This window comes from Equus caballus, chromosome 1 (genome assembly GCF_041296265.1).
Source record: "Equus caballus isolate H_3958 breed thoroughbred chromosome 1, TB-T2T, whole genome shotgun sequence".
Taxonomy (NCBI): Eukaryota; Metazoa; Chordata; class Mammalia; order Perissodactyla; family Equidae; genus Equus; species Equus caballus.
The window spans coordinates 17597451-17621730 of record NC_091684.1 but is presented as its reverse complement, the minus strand read 5'-3'; the positions used below and the strand labels follow the sequence as shown (position 1 = coordinate 17621730).

Genomic DNA, 24280 nt, shown 5'->3' with positions numbered 1-24280 from the left:
TACAATCTGTGTAACCTCCACCTTAGTCAAGACATAGAACATTTCGTATTGACTAAATTTTTAGAAAATGATAATACAAACATATGGCCTGTTAATAGATTTTGAAGTTTCATGTCATTTTTACAAATTAGATATGACTACTTAATCAGTCTTTTCCACTGGTGACTTAAGGATTTATAGCAAAATTATCTGTAAATAGGTTTTTAATAAAAATGCTATGTCTAAAATTTCTTCAGACTGTGCCTTGTGTATTAGATATTAATTTTAAAATATTTTAATTTTTTTTCAGTCCCAATGCAGTGTTAAGATTAAGATTCAATCATTTTGCTACAGAATGTAGCTGGGATCATATGTATGTTTATGATGGAGATTCAATATATGCACCTTTAATAGCTGTGCTTAGGTAAGTAGTTGTGTTTACTTGATGAACTTATAGTCACTTGTAGAAAAGTGACTATAATTTATTAATTTTAAATATATACTGATCTGTACTTCAATATAAATTTAGCATAGATATTGATGGTTAAATTTCAATGATGGTGCCAATACTATGTTGTATACTCTGACTGTCAACTTATGTGGATATATAATAATGTAAATATTGATGCAGCAAAGATAAAGAAGTACTGTATCAGAAACGTAGATTTCTTAATAAATATCCTTTATTCTTACTGTATATAGTTTATTATTTTAAAGTGATTTGAATATGTTTTCAGAACTATTTGGATATATTAGTGTGAGTTCTACGTAGCAAAGAAATAAATAGATATATATTTTTTATAGTTGTGTTTTTAGTTTAGAGAAATAAAATTTTAAATTCTGTAAAAAAAAGTTTAGGTTATGCTATATGTGATGGTTTAATAAAGAAGGTATTTCTATCAGTTCCTAAAATTAGGGAATTTTGGTTACTTCAGATATTTTATTGTTAGTAGTCAGGTAGTCGGACAATTTTAAAATCACAGCATTTTCAGTATCAACTTGAAAATTTTTCTATGTACATACAAATTATTATAAAATATTTTATGAATAGAAGAGAATATATTAGACATAGAAAAAGTCATGAACATATAGTGTAGATTTTGTGTACAATTTAACTAACATAATTGTTGACCAGAGTTATTCATTACATTATTTCTTTCTTTTGTTATTTGCATAGCATCTCTTCTATGTTCTGTCATTGTTAAAAATTTAAATATAGGTAAAAGCTTATTATTGCCTTCAAAATCTTTTATTTCATTTTTTCTTTTTACTATTTATGTCACAAATATTCTGTTTAACAGGCGTGTGAACTATTATTTTTTTGGACAGACATGTGAGGACTTGTATTTCTGAATGACTATTTCAAAGTGATTCCTTGGGAGCTTAGACACTTATTCTGCAATATTGCTATTGCTCAAGATCGTTTTAGGACTTAATTTTTGAGTTGTTTGACAATTATCTAAAAGGTAGCCACGAGTAGCCCCTTCATCTAAGGACAGTGGACAGAACATGGAGAAGAGCCTTCTGAATAATTATGTTGTAAGATAATTCGTTGCAACAATTAGATAAGGTCCTGGGTTCATACGTTTATTTTTAGCAGTTTAGGTATCACTCTGCTATCATTCCTCTATTTTTATGACACTATTGACTGGCCGTTGTTTAGATGTGTGCCTTTTCTTTTGTGTTTCTACAGTTATAATGACTTTGCATTAATTAACGGTGATCCATTAACACTCTTACCAACCCTTTCTTGATGCTAAAGGAAACTTTTCTAAGATAATTAGCAGGATGGGATTTAGTATATGACTGTGAAGTTGGAAGCAGTGACTTTTCATTAGCAAGTGTTCCTGTTAGGTATCCTGAGGGAGATGGAAAACTCATGTTTATTGAATATCCACTTGATGCTAAGCGCTGTACTAGGCAGTTTAAATGTCATTTAATTCTCACAAGGATCTTGTGGAAGAAATACTATCCCCATTTTACAGTTGAGAAAATTGAGACTCAGAGAAATTGTTTTACTTCTTTTTTTTTTCCTGCTATTTCTCCCCAAATCCCCCCAATACATAGTTATGTGTATTTTAGTTCTAGGTCCTTCTAGTTGTGGCATGTGGGACGCCACCTCACCGTGGCCTGACCAGCAGTGCCATGTCCGCGCCCAGGATTTGAACCAGCGAAACCCTGGGCCGCTGAAGCAGCGCGCACAAACTTAACCGTTTGGCCATGGGGCCGGCCCCTGTTTTACTTCTAATAGACGGTAGAGCCAGGATTAGAACTTGACAGTCTCTTGATTTAAAAGCCTATACTGTTTGCACTTAATCTTGCTAAGAATTCAGAATTTAAATGTTTGAATTATTCCAGTTGTATAATTCAGCAAACATTTGATAACCTACTTAATTCCAGAGACTATCATAAGCCTGGAAGATGCAGTAAGGAATAAGATATAGGCTATTGCAATGACTTCAGACACCAACTACCTGGAGCTGGGCCAAACTTCAGAGGTTAACTCCACAGTCCTCCACAAGACTGCCCTCATGTCAGATCAGCTACAAGTTTAGGGATCCTCAGGCCACCAACACTTTTGACCAGCTGGCTACAAATTCAGGGGTGCCCACTACCCCCTCAGGTTCAGTAATTTGCTAGAATGACTCACAGAACTCAGGAAGGACTGTACTTCTGATTATAGTTTTATTATAAAGGATAAACATCAGGACCAGCCAAATGAAGAGACGTTTAGGGTGAGGTCTGGGAGGATCACAAAAAGGCTTCTGTGTCCTCAGGGCCTGTTACCCTCCCAGCACATCCATGTGTATCACCATCCAGGAAGCTCACCTGAACTACAGATGTCCAGAGTTTTTATTGGGGTTTTGTTGTGTAGGCATGATTAATTGAATCATTGGCCACAAGGTCAAACTCAATTTCTACCCCTCTCCTCTCTCTGCAAGTCAGGTTGATTTCTTGTGGTTAAAGCCCCAACCCTCTAAGCACACGGTTGGTCTTTCTGGTATGGTCAGCTTCCATCCTGAGTCATCTCAATAGCTTCAACTATCTGGGGACCTGCCATGAGTCACCTTATTAGCATAAACTATCAGAGCTAGGAAGTGATAGAGTCAGAATATGAGCCCAGTTTTTATAATCCCTTAAACACTGTAGTATGCTTTTTTGTATACCACACTAAAGAAACTGGACTTTATTCTGTAGGCAAGACTTTGTAGAATATGGAGAACTGATTGGAATGGAGAAGTGTTTTTTTAAAAAATTTTATTGTGTACTGGACAATCATGTGCTGGACATCACGTTTGTAAAATCATATGTAGTAATAATTTGAGGCTTAGAAACATACTGTATTCCTACAGAGAGGGCCTGGGTACACTAGTAGTCTACAGTCAACTGAATCCTAATTCAGATGATTCACACCCATGCCATAGTGCAGTCCCCTGGAGGGGCAGTCTTTTACTAGTTCACTTTTACTCCTAGTCTTTGGGGTCCCAGGTGAAAATGACAGCCTTGGGTTCCACTTTTTGTTTTCCTAACTCTGTAGGCAACTCAGTTTCTTAGCCCTTCAAACCTCAGCCCCAGCTTTGAAATCAGCAAATTCCCGTAAGAAGAAATGGCCCCAATGCCTGGGCTCACCGTCTTCTTAGTTCTCCAGTACCTTCAAGCTGATTTTTTTGTTTTTATACAATTTGTCGTATTGACTGGTTGACTTCAGTGGGGGGGTTGGTTGGTCCAGATTGCTTGGTGTGTTATGCAAGAAATGGAAGCCCTCTTTCATTTATTGCTTTTAAAACACTTTTAAACAACCAACCAAGCAAACAAACATATTCTTTTTATCTGTTTCAGAGACATTAACTATATCTATTATAAAGACTGGGAATATTGGTTTTAGCAATGTACTCATTTTGGTGTAATCTCACTACAGTGAAAAATAAATATGTATAACTAAGACTGGTATTACAGAATTTGAATTCTATGTAAATTATACAATTGAATATGTAGTCTCCTTTTAAAATCTTTTGTTCCTTCACAAACATAAGCTAGTGGATGTAGTAATAATTATTAAAGCATCAAGAGTTGATTACTTTTTAATTTGTTGGCTTTTCAGAATGTATTTGCAAAATAAATTATTTGGCTATGATATTTCATTTTGTTCTGTCAAATATGATTTGAATGAGGGAGTTCAGTTCCTGGTGGTGCCTAAACGTAAGTTTAACAGTGTCTAAAGGAACTGACTATTTGAGTAATGTAATTTATTGTTAACAGCTTCTTTTCTTTCTCATATTGTGTATTTTCACCGACTTAGGATAGTATGGTATAAGTAAGTGAAGATACGTAATTTTTCCCCATGAATGAGTAGGCTTAAGTGAGTAATATTGTCTTTTGGAGTAGTTATATATTAATAAAATTTGTTTAAGTATGCCTAATTTTAAAGAAATATAAAAGTATGTATTTGTAGATGACCTAAACCATCTAGATTAGTGTATTGCAAGTGTACGGGTTCAACTAGAATGTCACTATAGTTCCTTCCTGGTGTGGAGTGTTCCTTGTAGCTTCATCAGAATTTGCAATCAGTGGAAAAAAGTAAAGCTATAAGGTCGCTTGTTGGATTATCAAGGTGGCTTTAAGTGAAGGTTTATATGTGAGTTAAATAAAAGACCATCCTGTAGCATTATAACAGGGTGGACAGCAGGAGGAAGGGAGAAATGGGACATTGCAGTCCAGATGGTGGGAAGCAGGAGGAGTGTGTTGGCGCGAGAGCAGATGTTAGCCTGTTGCCAGCGGTCGTGGAGCTAATTGGGTGAGAAGTGGCTAGGAACTTGATTTAGATTTATTCTCCTCCTAGTTGCCTGTTCTAATATAGATACTTAGTGATTCTTATGGATATTTTTGGGTAAGTTTTATGTGACGAACAGTCGTATGTATGTTGATATACACAGTGTCCAATTCTGCTCTCTTGCAGTGGTTTGATAGTCCCTGAAATAAGGGGAAATGAGACTGTGCCTGAAGTTGTTACAACATCTGGCTATGCACTGTTACATTTTTTTAGTGATGCTGCATATAATCTAACTGGTTTCAACATTTTTTATTCGTAAGTGTTTTTTTATATTTCATATTGTAATGATTCTTATAATTTGACTTAAAAGAGTTTCTTGTTTGTTTTTATAAATGTCTTATATACAAGGAGCAGGCTAGTGTGTTAAATTTCAAAATAGACAGGATCTTTTCCTAAGTGACATAAAGTCTTAATAATATGCCTCTAACTACTGTCTAAGCTTTTATTAGGATAATTTCTAAGTCTCAAGACTTTATGGTAGCAAGTTAAGTTTGGTTGAAAATTAATTACAGAATTTAAAATTGTTGGTAAACGATTTAGTAAACAAATACAAACTAGTGTCACTTTACTGGTAGCAGCAGGCGTGTGGGATTGCAGGGGGCTCTCCTCTGCCTTTCTGTGCTCCAAGATATTTTACTCCTGATCTGAAGAGAGGGGTAAGAGAGCTACGTTTCCGTGGTCCTTCTGTATTCCAGGGACTGGACTGCGTGGTACTGGATGCTTTCTGTACATTACGTTGTTTAATTATCTTTACAACAATTCTGTCAAGTGGGTAGTTTTCCCATGAGGAAATTGAGGCTTAGGAGAGAAGGTAAGTGGCTATACCACTGTCTCCTCTAAAATTAGAAAAATAATATTTATGGAGAATCTATTATGCACCTGTTGCTTTGTATCAATTTTTATATCTGCGAGTCCAAGGGTGAAGTGAAGTAGCCAGAAGTGCTTTCACAGGAATGGCACAGAGGAACTTGATATATATTTTTTTCCTCTTTCTTCAGAAATTTAGAAAGTGGTAACCAGAGAATTTTTCACCAGGAATAAAATATTCTAAATACCCTTGAATTAGCAATTTATTGTAAGATTTATTTATTTCAAGTATGTACACAAGGGAGAATAAATATGTAGTAGAATATAATCTGTTAAAGGGCTGTAAAATAAAATTTGGTGAACATATTTTTTCTTCTGTAACAGTGTATAGGTGATGGTATGCTATTTAAATATTATATAACTAAGTTATAATCTTGACTTCTCATGTTGTTTCAGCATGAATTTAATTTTTTTCTGTAAAATATATATTCAGAGCATTTGAATACTTAAGTCTTTACAAAACCTTGTGCTCGGAACTGTAGACATCCTGCAGATGTTGAGTGTGTAGTCCTTGGCAGTTTGGAGTCTTGGTAGCAAAGTAAACTCATTGAATGAACTAAGGCCAATAGCAAATAAATATAACTGAATTGCATTAGGAGCAAAAGGTTACAGAGTAAAGAATTGAAGTCACATTGTGAAATTGTGTTAAATGAAGCACATAAGACTCAACATAAAAATTACACAGTTTAGGGGCCGGCCCCATGGCCTAGTGGTTAAGTTTGTGCTCTCTGCTTCAGCGGCCCAGGGTTTCACGGGTTCGGGTCCTGGGCACAGACATGGCACTGCTCATCAGGCCATGCTGAGGCGGTGTCCCACATAGCAAAGCCAGAAGGATCTACAACTAGAATATACAACTATGTACTGGGGGGCTTTGGGGAGAAGAAGAAGGGAAAAAAAAGATTGGCAACAGATGTTAGCTCAGGTGCCAATCTTAAAAAAAAAAAAATTACACAGTTTACGAAATAGCAACCAAAAAATTCTTTTTTAGTTATCTTGAATTTGAATATGTATGAATTATATTTTACAGAATCAATTCTTGTCCTAACAATTGCTCTGGTCATGGAAAGTGTACAACTAGTATCTCTGTTCCAAGTCAAGTATATTGTGAATGTGATAAATACTGGAAGGGTGAAGCTTGTGATATTCCTTACTGTAAAGCCAATTGTGGCAGTCCGGATCATGGTTACTGTGACCTAACAGGAGAAAAACTCTGTGTCTGCAATGACAGTTGGCAAGGTAAGCATGTGTGGCTTTTGACACATTGATTCGTATATCTAGTAGATTAATACAGTTTCTCCACTTATTGTTTTGCTATAGTTTGCACACCCAAATACCATATATTTATTTTTAGCATGTTCAGATTAATAATCAACTTCTTAATAGTTTGTTTCTTCACAAGTAGAATTTGTAAAGGTTTTGTCTACATGCTGTTTTGAGAATCAAGTGAAATTGTATATGAAGCTCTTTGTTAATTGTAGGTAGATGATCATTATGGTCTTCTGTAATTTTTTGTTGACTCCCCAAAGATTTAATGACGTGACTGAATCTAGCACGTTGTATATTTAGCATTCAAATTTGGTTTATAATGGATAACATAAATAGTATTTTGTAAAAATAGATGCTTATCTTGTAAGATACTGCATGCAGTATATTAAGCTTATTCCTTAGGAAAGACTGACCTCTTGTGGCTATTTTTAAAAGTACATAGAATATTTTAAAAAATATTTAAAGCAAGCTAAAATATTTCAGCTGCTTATTGCAAAAGTGAGATTCCTGTGGAAGAATTCTAAAAACTTCTATGAATATCTGTCATTAAAGATCGATTTTAGACCACATTGGAGAATTTTATCTTACTTAAGTATTCGGGTGTAAAATCCTAAATTTTGTCATTGTGGAATTAAATGAAGATAGATCTAGTTATCCATATACTTACCCATCCAGAGCTTACTTTGTGCTAATTATATTTACATGTTAAGGGCTTACTTTGTGCCAACATATTAATCCTGTTGATAGAGGGAACTTGACTCAAGAAATACGTGATCTAAAGTTACAGAATTGTGTGTATATACAGTGTAGTAATAGTACCAACAGCACCTATCAGACCATCTAAGTAGAAAGCAAAGAGAATTTGCTCCTCGTGTGGTTGTATTTATCATGCTTGAGAAGCCTTTTAAAGAAAACGATACTGAGTATGCTGGGTACTTATTTAGAGGAATTATTTTAGATTTTGTATAAATTATGCCCATCTTAAACCCATGTTATCTCATTAAAATGAGTTAGTTACTCCAGCCACAAAAAATACCAGTGATTTCTTATTGAATTAATTTGCTCACCAGTTATGATAATGACAGATACAAATTTCTCAATGTTCTTTAACTATAGGGGCATGTATTTTGTTAAGTGCATATTTTAATAATTCATGAACTTTTTTCCTCTAAAAAGAGCCTTGAGATATCATTTTTTTTCATTTCAGTCTTGAAACTAAAGTAATGTCTTTTTCTAGGGAGAGACAGGTACACCAAGAATATATTTAAATTAAAGCATGAGAAATAGAAGTTTAGCTTATACAAACAGTGTTTTTCTCTCTTTTATTCTTATTGAGGTGACATTGGTTTATAACATTATATAAATTTCGGGTATACATCATTTATTTCGACTTCTGTATACACTACATTGTGTTCGCTGCCAAAAGTCTGGTTCCTATCTGTCACCAAACAGCTGTCCTCCTCTACCCTTTTAGCCCTTTCCCCATACCCTTTCCCCTCTAGTAACCACTGATCTGTTCTCTGTATCTATGTGTTTGTTGTTGTTTTTTCTGTCTTGCACATATGAGTGAAGTCATAGATATTTATCTTTCTCTGTCTGACTTATTTTGCTTAATGTCATACCCTCAAGGTCCATCAATGTTGTTGTAAATGGCATGATTTTGTCTTTTTTATGGCTGAGTAGTATTCCATTGTATATGTATGCATACATATATATATATGTATATACTTATATATACCCACACACCCACCCACCCACACCAATCTTCCTTATCCATTCATCTGTTGATAGGCATTTGAGTTACTTTCATGTCTTAGCTACTATGAATAATGCTGTGATGAACATAGGGATGTATAAATCCCTTTGAATTATTGATTTCATGTTCTTTGGATAAATACTCAGCAGTGGAATAGCTGGATCATATGGTAGATCTATTCTTAATTTCCTGAGGAATCTCCATACTGTTTTCCATAGTGGCTGCACCAGTTTGTATTCCCACCAGCAGTGTATGAGGGTTCCGTTTTATCCACATCCTCTCCAACACTTATTTCTTGTCTTGTTAATTTTAGCCATTCTGCCTGGTGTGAGGTAACATCTCATTGTAGTTTTCATTTGCATTCCCCTAATAATTGGGATGTTGAACATCTTTTCATGTGCCTGTTAGCCATCTGTATGTCTTCTTTGGAAAAATGTCTGTTCATATCCTCTGCCTGTTTTGATCACGTTGTTCATTTTTTTGTTGTATGAGTTCTTTATATATTTTGGAAATTAACCCCTTGTTAGATTGTGATTGCAAATATTTTCTCCCAGTTGATGGGTTGTCTTTTCATTTTGCTAATGGTTTCCTTTGCTGTGCAGAAGATTTTTAATCTGAGGTAGTCCCATTTGTTTATTTTTTCTTATGTTTCCCTTGCCTGAGTAGACATGGTATTCAAAAAGATACTTCTAAGACCAGTGTCAAAGAGTGTACAGCCTGTGTTTTCTTCTGAGAGTTTTATTGTTTCAAGTCTTACATTCAAGTCTGTAATCCATTTTGAGTTAATTTTTGTATGGGGTGTAAGATAATGCTTTACTTTCATTGTTTTACCTGTGGCTGTCCAGTTTTCCTAATACCACTTATTGAAGAGACTTTCCTTTCTCTGTTTTATGTTCTTGGAGTTCTTGGCTCCTCTGTCAAAGATCAGCTGTCCGTTGATGTCTGGTTTTGTTTCTGGGGTTTCCCTTCTGTTGCATTGATCTGTAGGTCTGTTTTTCTGCAAGTACCATGCTGTTTTGCTTGCTATAGCTTTATTGTATAATTTGAATTCAGGGAGTATGATACCTCCAACTTTGTTTTTTTCCTCAGGATTGTTATGACTATTTGAGGTCTTTTGTTGTTCCAGATAAATTTTAGGATTCTTTGTCCTATTTCTGTGAAGAATATCACTTGGATTCTGAGTGGGATTGCATTGAATCTGTAGGTTGCTTTAGGTAATATGGACATTTTAACTATGTTTATTCCCAAGTATTTTCTTCTTTTTTTTTGTTTGTAAATGTGATTGTTTTCTTGATTTTTCCTATTGTGAGTTCATTGTTAGTGTACAGAAATGCAACTGATTTTTCCATGTTGATTTTGTATCTTGTAACTTTATTGTATTCATTTACTATTCCTAATAGTTTTTTGGTGGGTACTTTGGGATTTTCTTTATATAAAATCACATCATCCGCAAATAGTGATGATTTTGCTTCTTCCTTTCCAATTTGGATTCCTTTTATTTCTTTTTCTTGCTTAATTCTTCTGGCTGAGACTTCTAATACTGTGTTAAGTAATAGTGGCAAAGGTGGGAATCCTTGTCTTGTTCCTGTTCTTAGAAGAATAGCTTTCAGTGTTTCACTGTTGAGTATAATGTTAGCTGTGGGTTTGTCATTCATGGCCTTTATTGTGTTGAGGTACTTTACTTCTATACCCATTTTATTGAGAATTTTTGTCATAAATGAATGCTGAATCTTGTCAAATGCTTTCTCTGCATCTATTGAGATGATCATATGGTTTTTATCCTTCATTTCGTTAATGTAGTGTATCCTGTTGATTGATTTGTCCATGTTGTAGCATCCTTGCATCCCTGGAATAAATCCCACTTGATCGTGGTGTGTGATCCTTTTAATGTATTGTTGTTTCCGGTTTGCTAATATTTTGTTGAGGATTTTTGCATCTTTGTTCATCAGCAATATTGGCCTTTAATTTTCTTTTTTTTGTGTTGTTCTTGTCTGGTTTTGGTATCAGGGTAATGTTGACCTTGTAAAATGAATTAGGCAGTATCCCCTCCTCTTGAATTTTTGGGAAGAGTTTTCCCAGGATAGGTATTAAATCTTCTTTCAGTGTTTACTAGAATTCACCAAAGAAACTGTCTGTTCCTGGACTTTTGTTTTTGGGGAGGTTTTAGTGATCAGTCTATTCAGATGCTCTATTTCTTCTTGATTCAATTTTTGAAGGTTGTTTGACTCTAAGAGTTTATCCCTTTCTTCTAGGTTATCCAATTTGTTGGTGTATAGCTTTTTATGGTATTTTCTTATAATCCTTTGTATTTCTATGGTATTCATTGTAATTTCTCCTCTTTCATTTTTGGTTTTATTTATTTGAGCTGCCTTTCCTTTTTTGTTAGTGGGTCTCACTAAAAGTTTGTCAATTTGGTTTATCTTTTCAATGAACCAGCTCTTAGTTTTATTGATCTTTTCTTTTGTCTTTTAAAGTATTTCCACTCTGGTTTTTATTATTTCCTTCCTTCAGCTGACTTTGGGCTTCAGTTGTTGTTCTTTTTCTAGTTCCTTCAAGTGTAGTATTAGATTGTTTATTTGAGATATTTCTTGTTTCTTGAGGTAGGCCTGTATTGCTATAAACTGCCCTCTTAGTACTGCCTTAGCTGCATCTCAGAGATTTTGGTATGTTGTGTTTTCATTTTCATTTGTCTCCAGGTATTTTTTTATTTCTTCTTTGATCCAGTAGTTGTTCAGTAGCATGTTATTTAATCTCCACGTATTTTTTACTTTTTCACCTTTCTTCTTGCAGTTGATTTCTAGTTTCATATTGTCATGGTCAGAAGTGATGCTTGATATGATTTCAGTCTTCTTAAATGTATTGAGACTTGCTTTGTTTCTCAGTATTGAGGTCTATCCTTGAGAATGTTTCATGTGCATTTGAGAAGAATGTGTATTCTGCTGTTTTTGGGTGGAATGTTCTATATAAATCTGTTCAGTCCATCCATATAATGTTTCATTTAAGGCTGATGTTTGCTTGTTGACTTTCTGCCTGGATGATCTATCTATTGATGTAAGTGGGGTATAGTCATAGCTCACTTTTTTCTGCTTTGCAGATATGTGTTTTTTACAAGACCTTTAACCAGCAAAAAGATCATGACTTTCTGAAGGCTCAGTGGATGGTTAGCATTTTTTAGCAATGAAGGATTTTTTAATTAAGGTATATACATGGTTTTTTAAAGATATAATTCTATTGCACACTTAATATACTACAGTATAGTGTAAACACTGGGAAACCAAAAAATTTGTGTGACTTGCTTTATTGCGATATTTGCATTGTTGTGGTGGTCTGTAACTGAACCTGCAATATCTCCGAGGTATGCCTGTATTAAAGTCCTCTGCTGTTATTGCATTGATGTCAGTCTCTCCCTTTAGGTCTGTTGATAATTGCTTTATATATTTTGGTGCTCCTATCTTAGGTACATATATATTAATAAATGTTATATCTTCTTTATAGGTTGTTCCCTTTATCGTTATATAATATCCATCTTTGTCTCTTGTTACTTTTTTGGGCTTCAAGTCTTTTTTCTGATAGAAGTAGAGCTACACCCACTTTCTTTTCGTTGCCATTTGCTGGGAGTTTCATCTTCCATTCTTTCAGTTTGAGCCTATGTTTATCTTGAGAGCTGAGATGGGTTTCCTGGAGGTGGTATACTGTTGGGTCTTGTTTTTTAATCCATTCAGCCACTCTGTCTTTTGATTGGTGGATTTAGTGCGTTTACATTTAGGGTGATTATTGATATATGAGGACTTAATGCTACCATTTTATGTTTTGTTTTCTGGTTTCTCTCTATTTCCTTTGTTACTTTTTCCTTTTGGTTTTGTCTACCATTTCACTTTGATGGTTTTCTGTGTTGTTTTTCTGTTTCCTCTTTTTTTATGTTTTGTGTCTCTGCTCTGAATTTTTGTTTTGTGGTTACTATGAGGTTTGTATAAAAGGTCTTGTAGATAAGCTAGTCCTTTTTCTGCTGGTAGCATCTTATCTTCATTTTGCTATGCAAGTTCTGTCTGTTTCCTCTTCCCCTTCAATGTTTTTGTTGTCGCAAATTATCTCTTTTTATATTGTGAGTTTGTTACCAAATTGAAGTGATTGTAGTTATTTTTAAGCTTCCTTTCCTCTAACCTTTGTGTTATAATCAAGTGTTTATTAACTAACCCGTTCTGATATAGAGTTGCAATTTTCTGATTCTATTCATCACCTTGTTCAAAGTTTTGCTTAACTTTGCCTTTTTGTTTCAGGTAGGAGAGCTCTTTTCAACATTTCTTGTAAGACAGGTCTAGGGGCAATAAACTCCCTCAAATTTTGTTTCTCTGGGAAAGCCTTTATTTCTCCTTCATTTCCGAAGGATAACTTTGCTGGATAGAGTATTCTTGGCTGACAGTTTTTATGTTTCAGTGTTTTGAATATATCATTCCACTCTCTACTGACTTGTAGAGTTTCTGTTCAGACATCTGCTGATAGCCTAAAGGGGGTTCCCATGTAAGCTATTGGGTTTCTTGCCCCCCCCGGCTGCCTTTAATATTCTTGCTTTGTCACTGATTTTTGAGTTTTATTATCATGTATCTTGGAAAATATCTTTTTGTGTTGAGATAATTGGGTGTTGTATTAGCTTCATGGATTTGTATATCCAGTTCCATCCCAAGTTTGTGAAGTTCTTATCTATTATTTCTTTAAACAAGCTGTCTTCTTCCTTCTCTCTCCTCCTGCTGAGATACCTTATCCTTATGTTGCCCTTTCTAACAGAATCTGATAATTCTCATAGAATTTCTACATTTAAAAAAAAATCTTAATTCTCTCTCTTCTTCTACCTACATCATTTCTAGCTTTTTATTCTTTGAGCTCACTAATTCTCTCTTCCATATGGTCTGCTCTATTTCCAGTGCTTTCTGATGCATTCTTCAACTCCTTTATTGGGTTCCTCAGCTCTAGTGTTTCTGTTTAGTTCTTTTTTAGAGTTTTAGTCTCTTTAGTAAAGTGCTTCTTCTGTTCATTGATTTTATTCTTAAGCTCAGTGAACTGCCTGTCTGAGTTTTCTTGTAGCTCATTCAGAGTTTTTTATGACAGGTATTTTGAATTCTTTATCAGATGACACTCTTCCATGACTTTATGTTTGGTTTCTGGAGAAGTGTTTTCTTTTTGTGATCCCATGTTACCATGGCTTTTTGTGGTACTTGCTGAGTTATTCCTCTCCTGGTGCATTTGGGTAGTGAACACTTTTCTTTGTTGATTTTGATTCTAACTAATCTACTGGTTGAAGATTAGAGACCATTCTTTTGTTTCTCAGGAGGTGGCAGTAAAGCACTGGTTTTTGGTATCTCTTACCTGAGCTGACTCTGGCTATGTTTGAGGATTGGCACATTCCAACCTCTACTGCCTCCATTAGGGGTGTTGCTGGTACTCTTGTGATAGCTGCCTGCACCTCTGGGGGGCACTGATGCCTTGCTGTTGCCAGTGTTGCTGCGGTTGCTGGCTTTGCCGTTGAGGGTACAGGGATGGCTGATAACCTCCACCTCATCCAGGATCACCTGGGTCAGAAGCTCCACTGCTGTGGCAGGGGGAAGGGAAGTGGGGGGAGAGAGCTGGGTTCGGGGGCTCCTCCTCTGCAGTTGCCCGTTTCCTGGTGGCCCCAGGTACTGCTGAGGTTGGGAGGTAGGAATCATCTGTGTGCTGCTGCTGCTATCAGCCTCTGAGCCATGGTTGGGGGCTGAGATTGCAGGATTCCATCTCTGCTGCTGCTCCGCACCCCATGGTTGCAGATGCCACTGTAGATGGGAAGCTGGAATTGTGGATACACCTCTGCTGCTGCCTACCACGTTCTCTGGGGCCAGGGGCAGCTGGCTCAGCCACTGTGGCTGGGGGGCCAGGATCCTAGGCACTGCCTCTGATACTCCCCCAGTTGGCTTTCTCTGTGTGCTCCTATCCATCCGTCTTTGTATGTACTGATGTGTAGATCTCTCTGGCATCCTGGTGAGTTGGGCAATGTAGCCTTTGTTGGATTATGGATGTTTTATTTGTAGATTGAAGGGGAGAGACAAAAGGATCCTCTCACGCTGCCATGATGATCCCAGGTCTTTATAGTGTTTTTCAAACTAGTCTTCAACCCCTGTTAATCTCCATCTTATTTCAACACTCTTGAAAGCAAAAGAGGAATACATTTGTATAATCTTCTCTATGAACATCTCTGTCCTTTTTTTGTTCTACACTTCCTTTTATTAGTCCTTCTTTGGAATGGCTTATTTTCTGGTGGTTTTGTAAAATAGATCTGGTTCAAAATATCTTTTGTTTTTCTGGCTTTTGTTTATTGGCCTTTAACATTTTATTATTCTCCTCAGTGCCTCAAATCATGAAAAATCTTGACTCTTATATTTCTGTAAGCTAACGGAAATAAGGAAGCGAATACTGGGTATGTTCACTTTTAAAGCAAAGTGATAATGTGAATAATTATATATATACATCTTTTTTATGAATTATAAAATATACAGAAGTCAGACATTTTTGTATCATTATTAATTATTAATAATTAAAGAATTGATCTCTGAATTGATGTGAGTGTTTTGAGGGTGGAGTGCTTAGTGAAAGAGAGATTGTGCTTCTTTCAAGACAGAGGATGTGCAGGTTGGTTCCTTTGAGCTTCAAACCTGATCCCTGATTCTGTATTTAAGGAAGCATAGCTTGAGTAGGTGGGATTATGACCAAAATCATTAGGGGAAAAAAGATTTTTTATTTCAGATATATAGAATGGGAATCATTGAGGGAAAAAGAGAGAGAGGTATTTGTTTCTAGGACATCTGGGGAATGATCAAAGAACTAGCGATATTTGAAAATGAGAGCTGAGGAGGCAATCTTTATGAGAATCAAAATCTGGCACTTTTTTGTATTGTGTTGTTTGGAACTGCATTCTTTGGGTTAAAAAACAGATTGTTGCTACCTCCATTATATTTTATCCTTTATGTTGGTTAAACTTATTCAATTGGGTTCTGTGCTAGTATACAAATAAAAAAGTAAGGGTTGCTCACTAGAAACTGAGATTTTATTAAGAGAACACAGAAGAAAAGCCTGCTTTTTGTTAAGTCTTAGATTCCCTTCCTAACATTTCTCTAGTGCTTGTCCCACCTGGTCTTCATGTCTCCTGTTTTCTAAGTTCAGTTTTTCTATGTGGCACATCCTAAGACTTCTGCTTAGCCATCACTGTAGTTTTCCCCACTTAACTTTTTCATCTGAGTCTTTCTTCCTTAACTGTCTGCTTTCATCTTTTTACCATTGAGGCATTTTTCCAAATTACATAGGAGTATATTTTAAGGATAGATGGCACCATTAAAGTCAACTGTCTCTCTTTTCCTGTAGAAAGCACTTAGAAAACACAAAAGCTGAAATAGTAAAGAATATAGAAAATGCTAAGAGCACCATTTTGAAAAATGCACAAGTTTGTTGTATAATGTTTAATTTTGTAATAATGTATAGTTAAAGAAAATGATATATACGTATTAATTAGATTACTTAATGGATGGGAACCTATGTGGACTCATCTGCTTCTGTGACACTTTTCACTTAATAAAATTTGTTTGTCTGAATAAGTCACAAGAGGAAAAAAGGCAACTTTGAAAAGCGTTTTTCTTTTGAGATGGCTTCTCTCCAAACATTGGGCTCAATGAGGTATTTTTAAACATCAAAATCAAGATATAACGATTGGATTTATGTTCATTCATAAAGAATATATTAGAACATTAATTTTCAAAGCAGACTAAAGCACATGGGGTGATGTCCCCCCCATCAACTCCCTAATCAGAGTGGCTTCATGTTTCTCTCTTTTATATAACTTAAAAAAAATCTGAATCACTGGAAGTTTTTGATTGTAAGCAATGGAAACAGTTCTGGCTTACTTGAGCAGAAAAGGCAGTTATTGGAAAGTATGGCAGAGACCAGTATCTCTCAGCATTCGTTCTTCCCTCCTTTTTAGTAATAGAATCCACTGAGTTTTTAGCACAGCACGTGGCTTTCCAGCTACGTGCCACGTTTCTTGGTCTTCCTTGCAGCTAGTATGGCTATTGTACTAGGTTTAGGTCAGTAGGATGTGAGTGGAAGTGCTGTGTGGAAATTTTACATCATTGAGATCTTTCCCAATGGTTGCTAAATGGCAGTGCCTCTAGTAACCACTAGCACTTGCCCATTTGCCTTGAGAATGTTTCATGAGAGAGAAATTAACTTTTAACTTATTTAAGCAACTTATTTTTCGTTCTCTTACCCTGCACCCTAACAAATACAAAAGGACATTGAGCACAGCTCACAAAAGAGATGGAAAGGCTGGAAAAACCTTGCTTGGGAAGGGGCAGGTAGAACAGAAGGCTAGGTGAGTGGGTTCGCGGCAGAGAGGAAGCCACAGGGAAGTTTGATGAGGATATTCCTGTCACTGCCACTGGACCCTGGGTACTACCACTAGCATCCTTACTGTGGATACTGCATGCTGCAGGCATGGATAGGAAGAATTCTAAATTGTTCCCACATCTGTGTATCACTTGTGAAGTTTCAAAGTCCTGCTTAGTAGCATCTGCTTGGCTAAACCTAGGTCTTACTCATACCTTGGCTGCCTTGAGATATAGACAATTTAACTTTAATGATTTGTAGAGTAGGAAAGGACCCAGTTTCTGAACAAAACACACAATGAGAGATTTTTCCAAACAGAGGAAGGAGATTCAAGTAATTAGAATCTTCCAAACAAATAAAAAAATCCACATAAAATATTTTTAAGTATAGATTGTTGTCATAATTGACAAGGAATGGGCTCAGTAGTTCTCTCGTGTCTACTCAGAAATACTTTGCAATGTGGCATAGATGGTAGGAGTTAGGTTAAAAAGATAAACCAGCAGGCTTTAGCATATGATGTTTTTCTTAATCAATTACAACAAAACATTTTTTTCTTATTCTATAAAGATGAAAACAGGTTAACATCTTTTATAAACAAGACCATTACTTAACCATTTAAAAATTGTCCCTGTTCTTTTCCTATTCTAGAATATCTTGCTCAGTTTTATTGTTCAGTCCTTTTAAATGTCATCAGTATTTTCTTTATGTTTTCAGTATTCCTTTTCAATCCACTTCAGGCACAGTTCTCGTATAAGGTTTAGAGTTGGTTGTTTTAAGCCTTTAAATTATCGATTAAAAGACAATATCTAAACGTATAAGTCATGTAATTTGATAGTTTTGTTTAGTGCCTCTGAATCTTTATTAAAAGTCACACTTTATTTGGACTTATTTCAGTTTCTTGCATGTTCTTCCTTACTGTTTCAAGGCCTGTCTTATTTCTGAACTTCCTCCTAGAATACCCTCACCCCATTAACATTATAAGGCCAGGTCAGATCCCACTGTTCTTGGATCCTTTGTCTTGTATTTGTTTCAGTCCTTTGGTGTTACATTTTAGCATTTGCCATTGGGTGGCAGTGTTGACTACCAGAACTTACAGTTAAACTCCATGACGTTATTCAAGTTGTAAAAACTTGCTAATTTTGTTTGTTTCAGAAAAATATAAAATCTTTTTACTCAAACTCATGAATATTTTATTCTAAAGTATTTTTTTTTCTGGGTTAGTCATATAACATATTAAGACATAGTTAGTTACTTTAGGATAACATAGAAGTACATGTGAGAGAACAGTTTGCCTTGAAGAAATTCGCAGGATAGCTTACATTTTCCTTTAGAAATTTAATAATGATGAACATGGTCTCTCTGCTTTATTTAACTTTGTGGAGAGATAAGTGACAGGTAATGTATTAGATTGAATTGTTCTCTTTTAGTTTATTCTCCCCACCTAACAAAAACAGCAGATCCAACTTTTTGCAAGACCAATCACATTGTTTTTATTCCTAACCTACTTGAAAGTTGACTGTTTAAAAATAAAAGTAGCATTGAGAATGTATGTATAACAAGCCTTATTCACTAATCATTCATTTATTTTTGTAACAAAATTTTTTGAGTGCTCGACAGTCTTCTAGGTTCTTTAGATACGTTGTGGAACAAAGATGACCAAAATCTCTTTGGAGCTTACATTCAAGCTAGGAAAGACAGACCATAAATAATAAACTTATGTATAAGTATGGTGTATTAGAAAGGGGTAGTGCAATGGAAAAATACAGTAGAGCTGAGAAAGAAGGATAGATAGATCTGGGGATGAGAGTTAGAATTTAAAATAGAATGGTCAGGTTAGGCCTTATTGAGAAGGTGACGTTTGAACAAAGACTTGAGCAAGTGAGGGAGTTAGCCATATAGATACTTAGGAGAAGAACATTCCAGGTAGAGGGAACAGTCAGTGCAAAAGCTCTAAGGTAGGAACATGTCTGGTGTGTTTGAGGACCAGCAAAAAGACCAGTGTGCCTGGAATTGAATTACTGAGGGGGACATTAGCCAGATGTGAGCTCAGAGAAGTTAGCAAGGGTGATCGTTAGGAATATGGGGTTAAGGGGTTGTTGGAGTAATGCAGGTATGTGAAGAATGGAGCTAGATCAGCTAAGCCTTAGCATTGTAGGCCATCGTAAGGATTTTGACTTTTCCCCTAACTGAAATGGGGAGCCATCGAAGAATTTTGAGCAGAAGATTGACATAATTGGACTTAGTTTTTAAAAGTTTCCTATTGACTTCTATATTGAGGATAGACTATGGAAGCAGAGTACCAATTAAGAGGCTACTGCTATAATTATAATCTAGATGAGAGATGGTAGTAGTGTAGGGGATAAGAATTGCTTGAATACTAAATATAATTTTAAAGCAGAGTTAATAGTATTCGCTGATGCATTGGATATGGGGATGAGAGAAAGAGAAGAGTCAAAGATGAGTTTAAGATTTTTGACCTTAGAGTAAGATGCAGTTGTCATCAACTGATATGAGGAAGATTTTAGGAGGAAGATCAGTTTGATTTTGGTATGTTAAGTTTGAGATGTCTTTTTAGACGTCTTAGAGGAGATGTTGAAGAGGCAGTTGGAGTTTAATGGAGAGAGGTCTGTACTGTATCTATAAATTTGGGGGTGATTGGCTTGAAAGTATTAAGTTGGAAACTCCTGATGATACTTAAAGCCATGAGATCAGATGAGATCACCAGGGAGGTGAGCGTAGAGAGAATAGAACAAAGGACTGAGCTGTGGGTCACAATACAGTTCACAGAATATTCTGTGCTAGACAGATAGGTTCCTTCCTTATAGAAGCTTACCTAATGTTGAAATATTTACAACCACTTATTTTGTGCCTTTGATTTAGATAAGTAGGATAAACAAATCCTGATCTCAATCCTAGTTAACTCCATATTTGTCGTTTTCAACTAATCGCAACCAAAATCTGTAAAGCTTTGTTGTAAGTCTTCCACAACTCAAAAGTAGTCTGTTAGAAACCGCTGATCTTTGCTAACAGAAGGGCAGTTTCTTTTCATACTGTAATAGCATCATTGACCTAAGCTTTGAGAGCCAAGTATTCTTGGAACAGATGTAGTATTTTGATTACCACTCACACACTTCATTGTTCTATAAAATTAAAATATTGTCAAATTAGCTGTGGAGATTTAAAATAAACTTAAATTGACACCTGGCCTTTGGAGATTGGTTTTATGGGCCTAGAAAATGTTTAGAATACTTTGGATACTGAAATAAAATCAAGTTTTTTCTAATGATGTTAGAAGATAAGACTCTTGTGTTGATGTTATCTTGTTTTGCCTTTTATTGGAGAACTTCAGATTCAGCACACATATTAAATCATAAGACTATTTCTGGAATGGTTACAGTAAGTTACATATACCTCTCTTAAAATCTCCTTTCTCAGTGTAGTTTCCCTTTCCTATTAGCTATCCAATTGCTTTTTTGGAAAATTGCCTTTCACTTATTGAGAGTAATCTGGATGGGAGGGTAAGTCCAGATACTTGTATGTTATAAGCTTGATTTTTCAGCCTCTTTTTAAAATTCTCTGAATTTCCCAGTATTTTTTCAATAAATTCGCATTTTTTCCTTAAGTTAGCCAAAATTAGTTTCTGTGGCTTACAACCAAAGAAATTCAACTGATATACTACCCTAGAGATACTGTTAGAGGGTATATATGTGTATATATATATTTTTTCTTTTCTGTTATTAGATTTAAAATATCAAAAGTGATAACTGTAGTATAGAGTTATTTATAGAAATGCAGCTTAACAACCTGCATTTGCTATAGTTCACAGTTAGCAGTATTTATTTAATGTTTTCTTCTTCTTTTTTTTTTTTTTTTTTGAGGAAGATTAGCCCTAAGCTAACTGCTGCCAATCCTCCTCTTTTTGCTGAGGAAGACTGGCCCTGAGCTAACATCCATGCCCATCTTCCTCTACTTTATATGTGGGACGCCTACCACAACATGGCTTTGCCAAGTGGTGCCATGTCCGCACCCGGGATCCAAACCGGTGAACCCTGGGCTGCCAAAGCAGAATGTGTGTTCTTAACCGCTGTGCCACCGGGCCGGCTCCCTATTTAATGTTTTCAATTGAGAATTACAAAAAGAAAATAAATAAAATTTGGCCCTTTCAATATGTACCACCTTAGTAGTAAAATCAATATTTTTTTTATGATGGCATAGATTAAATATGAATTAAAGGTATGAGCCAAAACTGTATCAAAAAGAAGTCTCAAATTCTGAAGCAAGATTAATTTTTTTCCCTGAAAAATCCCTTATTTGACTAAATCACTTTTTGGTTTCTTTTCCGGCTTTAAATGATATAGAGAAACTCCACTCAGACTAATTCTTGTTTTTAGAAATCAAAGCCTGCTGTTAAAATACTAATCAGTAGAAGGAACAACTCATCTGCCTTGTTGTTAGGGGAGGTGAAATTTTACTGCTGGATTTTCCATTCTCTGTCTTTGCACATAGCAACTGTAGTTTTTCTAGTAACATCAGAAGTTAGTATATAAATCTGTTCATAAATTTGAGGGACCTTTGGGGGATTGCTGTTTTGCTCACCTGAAGACTTTAAATCTTTATCCTTCTTTATCGAAGCAAAGTTATTTTATAAATTTAATTTGTGTAAAAGCAAATAACACTTTTTGTACTGATTTCCATTATAAAATCAGAGATAGATTCCTTTAGAAATACTTTTCCAATGCAAAGTAATTAGGAAACTTTGAAAAGGAAGAAGGAATGTAATTCAGTAGTCTAGAATTGCTTTGGAAAGACTTTCAAAACTTTGTAGTACTTTCTTTATTCTAGATTTTGTTCTTTGCCATTATTTCTCAATTCGATTTACCTGTGTTTATAGGAATTTTTTACTTGAAATTTTACTTTTTTCTCTTGGCATGTATATTTATAATATCCAATAACACTAGACCTCATTAACCTGTTTTGCTTGCAGACTTAATTATACTTAGTTCCCTCCTGTGCATATAAAATGAAGGGGTTGACTTAATAACAACACTAAGGTTGCTATTATGAAGCTTTTATTGTAGTATTAAATATTAAGTACAATCTCATTTTATTTTCATAGAATCTTATATTATTCTAGGTTTAATCTCCATGGTTAAACTGAAGCTTAGAGAAGTTCAGTAACTTGTCCAAGATGTCACAGCTAATAAATAGGAAAGATAGATTCGACTTTATAGCTCATGCTCATAATCTTTTATAGTTCTAAGGTTATTTTCATTTATTCATTCATTCATTCATTCATTTATTCATTCATTCAGTAAGTGTGTATGCTGAGGCCAATCCTCTAGGCTTTGTTAAGGATTTTTCATTTTAAGTCTGATGGGACATCATTGAAAGATTTTGAGTAGAGGAATCCTAAGAGTGGATTTGCATTTTTAGTCATTCTGGTTACACTGTGAGGAGTTGAATATGATGGGAAGAGAGCAATAGAAATAAGGAGTCCAGTTTGGAGACTAGTGCAATAGTCCAGGTAAGAGTGAATGGTGGCTTGGACTAGGATAGTAGTTGTAAAGGAAGGGTTAGGAAAGTAGTTGGAATCTGGTAGGGGTGATAGAATTTAAAACTGTTTATAATTGTAAGGTACAGACAGACAGCAAACAGTCAAAATGGTTTCTGGCCTTAGGACTGGAGCAGGATCCTGGATGAGCCATACTGTGCCAGACATTACTCCTTTAGTTGTTGATTGTGGAGGGGTCTGGATTATCTCAGAGGAGGAGCTAGGGGAGCTGGGAAGGGAAGCGGGTAGGGTACTTGACTACTTGAGGCAGCATCTACTTACCGGTGATCATTGAAACATTTCCATACGTTAGTAATTGGGAAGGCTGTCTCTCTGCATACCCACTTAATGTCAGTCCAGATCTTGTTGGTGGGTTGGCTGTGGGGTGTAGGGGAGAGAAAGCTCAAGAATAGCACCATGGTTTTTGCCCTGAGCAGGGGTGAATGGAAAGTGCTATTTCCTGAGATGATCATGAGATGGTGAATGAGCAAAATTCGGGGCAAGAAATTAAGATTTTAGTTTTGGATATGTTAAGTTTGAGATGATTGCTAGACATCCAAGTGGAAATGTCACATAGGTAGTTTGACTCTGAGCCTGGAATTCAAAAGAGATTGTGGGGCCAGAGATGTGAATTTGGGAGGGATCAGAGTATAGTTCTAATCTGTATCATTAAAGAACAGCCTTTTCCCCTCAAAAATCTCTTGGCAGCCTGTCACTAATGCCTAAAATTATAGCATTAGAAATTCATTTATGCTCTTTGGATTATTAAACTACACATAACCTGTGGAAAAGGTAGCATATTAAGTTTTTATGAAAACCCACTGTAATGTGAATTAGTTTATTAGATCCTTTTCAAGACTTCCGAGATCTGCTTACCTTGAGGAGAGTCCCATATCGAGAGAAGTTATGCAGAAATGTTACATGAGGGGCCAGATTATGAAGTGATAGAAGATTTTTCATGGACGTATTTTTATAAAAAGGGAGTCTTAGATGGCCATAAATGTAGATATCAATATTAGATTTTTAATAGATGAAGCCTTTGTGTGTGTAAGGTATTCTTTATAGTTATTTGTGTTTTAAATTAATATTGATAGATTTACATTTTTAGTCATTTTAGTTATAGAATCTAGAAAGCTACAAATTGACATCTAATTTTCATTAAATTTTTAAGTCGTATTCGTAGATCTTTCATTCTATTTATAAACTTACTAATTTAGAGTAAGATAAAGACCATCTGTAGAGTTTGGCTATATACCATTCCTTCTAATAATTACTAGAAGTTACATAAAGTATGGTAGTAAAAAAGATAGGAAGAATTTTGACTGCTATTTTCTTTTGTGTAGAAATTAGGTATTTTAGATTACAGAGTAAAATTGAAAATCTCTGGACCCTGGTTTTCTGTATTAAACATAGTATTTAGTTCAAATAAATTAATTAAGTTAATAAATTTAGTAATTAGTACTATCTTCCTATAACCGCTCTAACAAATTACTACCAACTTGGTGTCTTAGAACAGCACACATTTATTAATCCCTTACCATTCTGCAGGTTAGAAGTCGGAAGCTGGTTTCCCTGGGCTGAAATGAAGGTGGTGGCAGGGCCACGCTCCCTCTAGAGGCTTTAGGAAAAA

At 35.4% G+C, this 24280-nt stretch overlaps 1 protein-coding gene across 4 annotated transcripts in view; it reads left to right on the top strand.

Moving 5' to 3' along the window:
* Positions 1 to 24280, top strand: part of ATRNL1 (attractin like 1) — a 740103-nt gene that overhangs the window by 31774 nt on the left and 684049 nt on the right. For all 4 annotated transcript variants that reach the window (XM_070260546.1, XM_005602549.4, XM_070260536.1 and 1 more), the window contains exons 3-5: positions 290 to 403; positions 4937 to 5065; positions 6705 to 6913. In XM_070260546.1, the coding sequence (XP_070116647.1) occupies positions 290 to 403; positions 4937 to 5065; positions 6705 to 6913 (452 nt within the window). The remainder of the gene's footprint in view (positions 1 to 289; positions 404 to 4936; positions 5066 to 6704; positions 6914 to 24280) is intronic.